Raw genomic sequence first — 8,462 nt, forward strand, 5'->3', positions numbered from 1 at the left:
CAAATTTCCGGGAATTAGACTTAGTGAGAGTAATCGCCTCAGTGTCGGCGCTAAGCTCCCATCTCAAAGGAAACACGAACTCTGAGGAATTACCACGAAATCTGTAAGAAATATTCCTCTTAACGTGTTCTGATAAAACATGTACTCTTGAAATTACCGTTCTATGAATTCAGTGCTAAGTGAACCTTATCACTGAACTTAGCTCGAATGCAACCTCGAGCTGCAGCAAGTGCTCAATATCAGATACCTGCAGGAACATGTCGAGTACTTATCTACAATATACACTCGGGTTTAGTGACTCGAGTTCGAGTCACCCAAGAGCTTCAGTTGATTTTCTCAATAATCAGTAGATTGAAAATTATTAATATTATTGAGGATTGGAACCTATGTGGTGGGTACGTGGGCGAACCACCGCATAGGTTCGAATCCTCGTCACGGATTCTATGGATATTCTCATTGATGCATCATGTTAGTGTGATTACTCTGTGTAATTATATTATTAATAATGTACCAACTGAGGCAACACAGATTCAAACATTTGGGCTCGCATTTATTTCATTAATACAGATTTTCTCTTTGGTAATCCAAGGAAACACAAGTAATTTCAGTACACAGGTCACTCAATATCACCTATTACTTAGATTATTATGTCTTAGTAACATCACTCCCTTAGTTTAAGATACATCTGCGCCATCAATCACTAGGAAATGATGCAGTATCATCAATCACTAAACTTAAGAAACCTCAGTTTTATGAATCACTAAGCTTAAGATACCTCTGAATCATCAATGACTAAATTAATGATCCTTCAGTACTATATCATTAATCACTTGACTAAAGATATTTCAGAACTTTACCATCAATCATTAAATGCCTCATCTATATTCATTTATACTCTTTTTACTCTTTTTACTACGCGAAGTAGCAAGACTACATCGCAGATTATAGACTTTCAGCATACTTGGGCTTTTTTTTTACTTCGAGTGATAAAGAGGAAATAATTAAATGCACTGAAATAAAGTTTCTAAGATATATTTTATCAGCTTCTTGATACGTTAAGGAGTTTATTGCAATATTACGAGATAATAACATTGCATGATACCTCAACAGCGATTTTATAAATTTTGGGTTCTAGCAAATATTTTAATATATAAATAATGTAACGATTTTTATAATATAAAAACTGAGGCACGTGAACTGTTGAATAAGAAACCATTATTAGTTTTGATTACGTCACAAACATTATTCGAGCAAATTTTATCAATTAATGCCTGACTGTAGCATGGAATATACCTAATACCTTTAACATATAACAACACCCACGAACAATCCTCTCAATCATCAAAATTTCAAGGACGATTAAATAGGTTTTAGTATCACCTATAAATTAATAAACGTTCTCGTGTCAAAGCATTATATGGCAAATTTGTTGTTTAATGAGTATGAGTGAAGTAGCATAATTAGACACATAATATCTAATGTGTTTCTGAGTTGCAATTTGGTGTTAGGAGTTAGGAGATATAAGAGAGACATTGATCCTCGAAATATCAGTTATTTGATCACACACACGTGGGATAGTTAAGTACAGAACTTAAATATCAGCTTATCTACCCTATACCCCTGCACGCTAACTCCCCTCAAGCGCTCTCACAAGCACGTAATCTTACACTTCATCACAACCACGAATAATAATGAAAATAATAGCTATACATGTGGCTGCTGGAAAGAGTCAGAGGTGTGCTTGAGTGATGAGAGAAGGAAGAACGGCGCTTGTGAATTCTGACTGGAGGTAAAACTGTGCTTGTAAGTGCTGTGATTGTGACTGCTGACAGAGGGAAGAGCTACGAGCTGGCTCGTGTGTCCACACAGAAATGCAGCTGCAACACGAAGCACAGTGTTGACAACAGCAAACACACAAGTAATATATATTCAAATCAGGAATACGAATGTTGGTGTCATATATTTTGTTATATTTTTATATATAGCTTTCGAGGGACCGAATCCCTTTCACAGTAAACAAAAACAATATATATATATATATATATATATATATATATATATATATATATATATATATATATATATATATATATATATATATATATATATAATTTACCCTTTAATTTCCTTTAATTTACCCAATTTATACCCATTGTTTCGTGTTCTATCTTGTGTTGAAAATTTTGTTCACCTCATCCAAAATTGTTGTAATATATATATATATATATATATATATATATATATATATATATATATATATATATATATATATATATATATATATATATATATATATATATATTACAACAATTTTGGATGAGGTGAACAAAATTTTCAACACAAGATAGAACACGAAACAATGGGTATAAATTGGGTAAATTAAAGGAAATTAAAGGGTAAATTATATATATATATATATATATATATAATTTACCCAGTGAAGCTCCCGGAAGATCGAAGCTGACATTTACTAGTTAAGGCACTAACACTACCAGAAGGCCGACTTCCTGCAGAAGTCATACTGGTAAAACTGTTGAACTGTTTCACCCTCCAACAATTGGGCTGATATACAGTGTCAAGCGGAATGGTTATAAAGATGAATATTGTTCAATATATTTCAGCTAAAACGGCGATGTGTCGCGGCTCTGACACTTTCATGACATCTTTGGATTGGATATTGTAGTGAACAGTTAGTGACGGCCAATAACGATCTCGTGTTCCTGGATTATCGCCTTTACGGAGGGTGAAAATATTATTTTTATTGTTTACTTCGGAATCTTCAGATAATTTTCGAAATCTTCAGCTGAAAGGAAGATTGTGTGGGTCACCGTTCCCTTCCTCTAACGTAACTCTAACGATCGCTTATTCACGTTTAATACTGCAGTCGGGTATTTCTTCATTTCATCTTCAAAGGAGCATTTATAGTTCAAATTAAAAATGTATATTATTAAGATAATAATCATTGCCACGTATTCTTTTATAATTAGCGTCTTTTCAAAAGCACAAAGAAATCACATTAACACGATGTATCATTAACCAAATCACTACAAGCAATAATGAAGGTTTGAACCTTGGGGAAGACCTTCAACACCACAGCCAGAGTGCATGCTGGCAATGTGTCAAACCCTGATTAGTCTCCAGTGGCAGCCTCTCTTCCTTGAGAAGGAGTCAGATGCTCAAGTTGCATTGCTCTTGAGTCGAGTTGGTTAGGGCGTATACTTAGGAGTACCCAGTGTGCAGGTTCGAATCTTTGTCACAGCTATTTTCTTACTGATACATCGTGTTTACTATTCCACAAATGAGATAATGTTACTATGAGTCACAACTTAAGGAGCTCCATGATTCATCAACATTGCCGTCCATGTCACTCATGGTGATGAGTCTTTGAGAAACCTTCTTGAAGTTGTTCTTGAGGAAATGATATTTAAAGAGGCGCCTTGAGTGAGAGAACTCGAAGGCCATCTTGGTGTTTCAATGTTGACCAGACCACACACTAGAATGTGAAGGGACGACGACGTTTCGGTCCGTCCTGGACCATTCTCAAGTCGATTGTGAAGAGGAAGTAGAGACAGGCAATAAATAGGCACGAGAGATGAGGAGCAAAGTAAGGTGTAGTAGTGTTTCAAATGTCATGATCTCTTAAGATAATTTTCATATATATTTTCTGGTTGTTGGCCCCAGTAAAACACTCCGATGAGAGCGAGACTGTGTGGAGTATTTCAATGCCTCCGGATGAGGTGATCGGCTTTGAATTGCTCTGTGAAGTAATATTAATGGTAATGGACATTGATTACTGGCAATTTCAAGTGGTTGAATCACGATGAACCTCATGAAGTCCTCATGCATAACTTGGTAAATAAGTTCAGCTACATCTGCAAGTCAAACTCACTGTCAAAAATTAGTTTCGACTTTCCAGTTATGAACAATTTTAATAAGAAGAAAGACTTTCGAATTCACACAACATTTTTTTTAATTATAGTAAATAAAACGGCTACATTTATCCGCATTTAAAATATATTTTATTATTGCATGATCGTGCAAGTTATGTATTGCTAGAGAACAATCATTTACACTCCTCAGTGATGGAAAAGGGAGCCGGTCGGCCGAGCGGACAGCACGCTGAACTTGTGATCCTGTGGTCCTGCTTTCGATCCCAGGCGCCGGCGAGAAACAATGGGCAGAGTTTCTTTCACCCTATGCCCCTGTTACCTAGCAGTAAAATAGGTACCTGGGTGTTAGTCAGCTGTCACGGGCTGCTTCCTGGGGGTGGAGGCCTGGTCGAGGACCGGGCCGCGGGGACACTAAAAAGCCCCGAAATCATCTCAAGATAACCTCAATATGGTAGCGAGCGAGGAGCAGACATCCCATTCACCCTATTGCACTCTGAAGCTCAATGGCACCCTATGACACCCAAACGTATATGGCATCATCTGCCACGTTTTCTTCCTCTGAGGTATCATACCATCTGACAATCTGTTGCACGATTTGAAACCATATGGCACTATTTAAAACCCTTTGACACCATTCAACAACATCTGGCGCCCTCTGACACCCTGCGGCACCCACTATACATCAATCTCAGACCTTTGATATTCTCCGACACCCTCATTCATCATCTGGTACCCATCGATTCCTTTACCCTCCTCAGGGACTATCTGACATCCTCTGATGTCTTGTGGTACCATGTATCTCCCTCTAGCTCACTCTGGCTACCTCGGACACATCCTGCCACCATTTAAATGAGTTTAAAACTAAATCATAAATGATATCAGTTTAAACATAAAATGTACTTTTAAAGGAGTGGTATATATATATATATATATATATAATATATATATTATATATATATATATATATTATATATATATATATATATATTTATATGGTATATATATATATATATATATATATATATATATATATATATATATTACATACACATATATATATAATATAATATATATATATATATTATATATATATATATATATTATATATATATATATATATACAATATATTATTTATATAATATATATATATATATATTATATATATATATATATATTGGTGTATACTGGCAGCAGGTTTTCTTTCAAACATGTTTCATTGAATATGACCGCATATTCTGTATTTATTATTTTCTGGTTTAGGGCTTCTATCCCTCTAACTATTTTCTTAGCATCAGGGCTTAATTGGAATAGGAGTTCTCCAAAACTCATTTTCGTACTTTTAAGGTGAAGAAAAGAAGTGATTTACTATAGAGTGTATTACACTTATTTGTATAGTTTGCACGTCGTGCAAACTATACAAATAAGTGTAATACACTCTATAGTAAATCACTTCTTTTCTTCACCTTAAAAGTACGAAAATGAGTTTTGGAGAACTCCTATTCCAATTAAGCCCTGATGCTAAGAAAATAGTTAGAGGGATAGAAGCCCTAAACCAGAAAATAATAAATACAGAATATGCGGTCATATATATATATATATATATATATATATATATATAATTGCCATCGAAAGCAATTTAAATTATTGAAACTTGATTTGCAAGTTTGTTTTGACGTATTTGAATGTATTCAGCGCATAATGCAGTGTCCGACTTAATGAAGTCTTTAAGTAAAATATGAATTTGCTTAGACGAGTATAAGCTTTCTGCATCATGCTAAGTATACCCTTAGAATAACCACTCTATATAATGATGAGTATATTGATCCCCCTCAATCTTCAAAGGTTCCTTCATTTCATAATAGTTCTGTTCCTCCTCTTTCTTTCCTCTTCCTAATCCTTCCCTACTCTCCTCCGTCCTCCATCAAGCTCTTCTATAATAATTACAATCATCACTGACTTACACTGCTGACTTTAACAGCAGCGCCGAGCTGCCACAAGCGGCGGGTCAGACGCCAACGAGTTAAGCAGTTCAATCGTCGTTACTTAACATAATGGAAGCCAAAGGTTATGGTGCAGACCTCTTACAAAACTAGAGGAACTTAAAAGCTTACGTCAATAAATAAGACACGTGAAAGGGCTGGAATGGACCGGCAAGCAAAGTGTGATATGAAATTGCAAAATATATATGAAGAATTATCTTTCTCGGAGTCTGCTATACCCGTTTGACTATGATATTATCTCAGCGAGAGACTAAACCCACATCAGCACGAGCCTTGACGGGCGGCTGAGGGAGAGAGAGAGGTTAGAGAGCTGAGGTCGCTTGTGTAGCGAACTGTGGCCTCCTGTGTAAAATCTTCCTGTGCCATTCCCTGGATTAAGAGGCAATTAAATAAAAAGAGGAGGTCGAGTGGCGGGTAGAGACGTGCTCCGGAGGCGCTGGGTTTAATAACCAGGGGCACAGGAGAGGTAGACAGGGTGTTTTCTCAGAACTTTCGTGAAGTCAAGTCAACAATAATATTTATGACGGACATGAACTTAATTTAGGTGGCAAGTTGCATCGTTGTAGTGGCTCGTTAAGGCCGTGAGTATCACTACACAAGATGACAGAGATAAGAGATATTAAGAAATAGATTGTACTCATGAAGTTAACCTTCAGACATTATTCAGCTTTGATTATTAACGTAATGGTAATCTTAAGACCGGAAATAATTGAATAATCACTCCCTACTTGAGAGTCAGTCACTTCACGCACAAAAGCGACTTGGGGAGGGAGGGAGGAATCCATGTTGCACAACGTTTGATATCTTGCCACGACACGCGGTGACAAGCACAGCACTTATTGGACGATTACGCCTCAACTAATTGGTGTGAGACAAGGAGGGTGTGTGCAAGTGGACGTGGGAATGATGTTAAGATGCTTATGGTAATGATGATAGTAAAAATGGTTACAGTAATGAGGCGAGATGGGGAAGGTGTGTGAAAGGGTAGACAGTGGAGAGGTGTTTATTGGAAAAGATGGGTGGAGTGTGTATGGGGGATATGTGGAGAGTGGGTGTCGGTGAGAGATTGGAGGGTGTCTGGGAGGTTATCTTGAGGTTATCTTGAGATGATTTCAGGGCTTTTTAGTGTCCCCGCGGCCCGGTCCTCGACCAGGCCTCCAACCCAGAAAGCAGCCCGTGACAGCTGACTAACACCCAGGTACCAATTTTACTGCTAGGTACCAGGGGCATAGGGTAAAAGAAACTCTGCCCATTGTTTCTCGCCGGCGCCTGGGATCGAACCCAGGACCACAGGATCACAAGTCCAGCGTGCTGTCCGCTCGGCCGACCGGCTCCCGGGAGAGTCACAGAGAGTACAGGGATTGACTCGGGAACCCCCGGGTACCTTGTGCCAATAATAGCTTCAATCACTTCAGCTGAATGAACGACAATGCCTTGTGTAACGATCGCAGGTTGGTGTAGCCTGGCCGACGAGATAGAAGGATCTACACACCAGAGGTTGGGGTGGAACCCTCCTATAATGCCAAGTTAAAAAAGTGAGGGTCTTTGTAATTAGTTTGGAGCGGCGACCTGTGCTGTTGGAGGGGTCGGTGCCGGTGAACTCGTGCTTACTTCTTAATGGTTTCCAACTCGTATCACTGACCAAGAGGTGTAGAACACACTGTTTTTTAAATTTTGTGGTAAATATTTACTTCCTGTATAAAAGTCTTAAATTTTTTATTCATTATTGAAAATAACTGTTTGTAATCAGTAATACCAACACCAACAGCACCTTCAAATTCTTATCTGTCAATTTTCCCTTATTAACACTTAGGTTTCATTTATTTTCACTGAAAGTTAACGGCTACATGTCATATTAGACGGCTACAAGTCAAGTAAGGTGGTTATAAGCTAAGTACGGCAGTTATTCAACCAAGTTAGATGACCATTCAAGCCAAATAAGACGAGACTACGAACCACTTATATGCCTATATAAACAAAATCCGAAATGCGAGTCGAATTAAGCAATTGCAAGTCAATCTAAGGTGGAAGCAATGCAATTGCAAATGAGGAATGGTAAAAGCATGTTTTAACACAGATATCATCATCTGCGGTATAGTCATTCATTATTCTGGAACAAATATGTCAGAAAATGGGAACTAGGAACACAACACTTGTCGGTGCAAACCTTAAATGATGGCTTTAAAACAATGACAAAATGAATCATCATTGTCGCTACAACTGTTTTGTATTGTTATTTCTGGATACTTATTGAACCACTCATGGCAGTTAAAGATATTCGCGTTTATTAATTTTTGTGTTATATAAAGAGGAGTTGCTGAATGAGATTTAGATACCATAAGAACATCTGTGATGGAAAAGCAACTGCTCTGAAAATTATTTTGAAACCTCAGAACTAAAATTAATAGGATGTATACAGAAATTCGTGGCACGTATAAGAAGGCAGAAAGCGCCCATCACAAACAAGGAAAATGATGAAAAGTTTATTGTCCTCAGTCATACGTTGCCAGTCAAAAGATATATCTCAATTTTTTTTATACAGAATTCTAAATTGAGTACTTTCACGAGAAC

The 8,462-nt window shown here is 37.2% G+C and overlaps 1 protein-coding gene across 1 annotated transcript in view; it reads left to right on the forward strand.

Annotated features, from left to right (window-relative positions):
• Positions 1–2,683, forward strand: part of LOC123752841 (uncharacterized) — an 11,724-nt gene extending 9,041 nt beyond the window's left edge. Inside the window, exon 3 of the mRNA XM_069304458.1 lies at positions 2,622–2,683. Coding sequence (XP_069160559.1) covers positions 2,622–2,683 — 62 coding nt within the window. The remainder of the gene's footprint in view (positions 1–2,621) is intronic.
• Positions 2,684–8,462: the final 5,779 nt, after the last annotated feature.

Source organism: Procambarus clarkii, chromosome 52 (genome assembly GCF_040958095.1).
Source record: "Procambarus clarkii isolate CNS0578487 chromosome 52, FALCON_Pclarkii_2.0, whole genome shotgun sequence".
In the NCBI taxonomy this organism is placed as follows: Eukaryota; Metazoa; Arthropoda; class Malacostraca; order Decapoda; family Cambaridae; genus Procambarus; species Procambarus clarkii.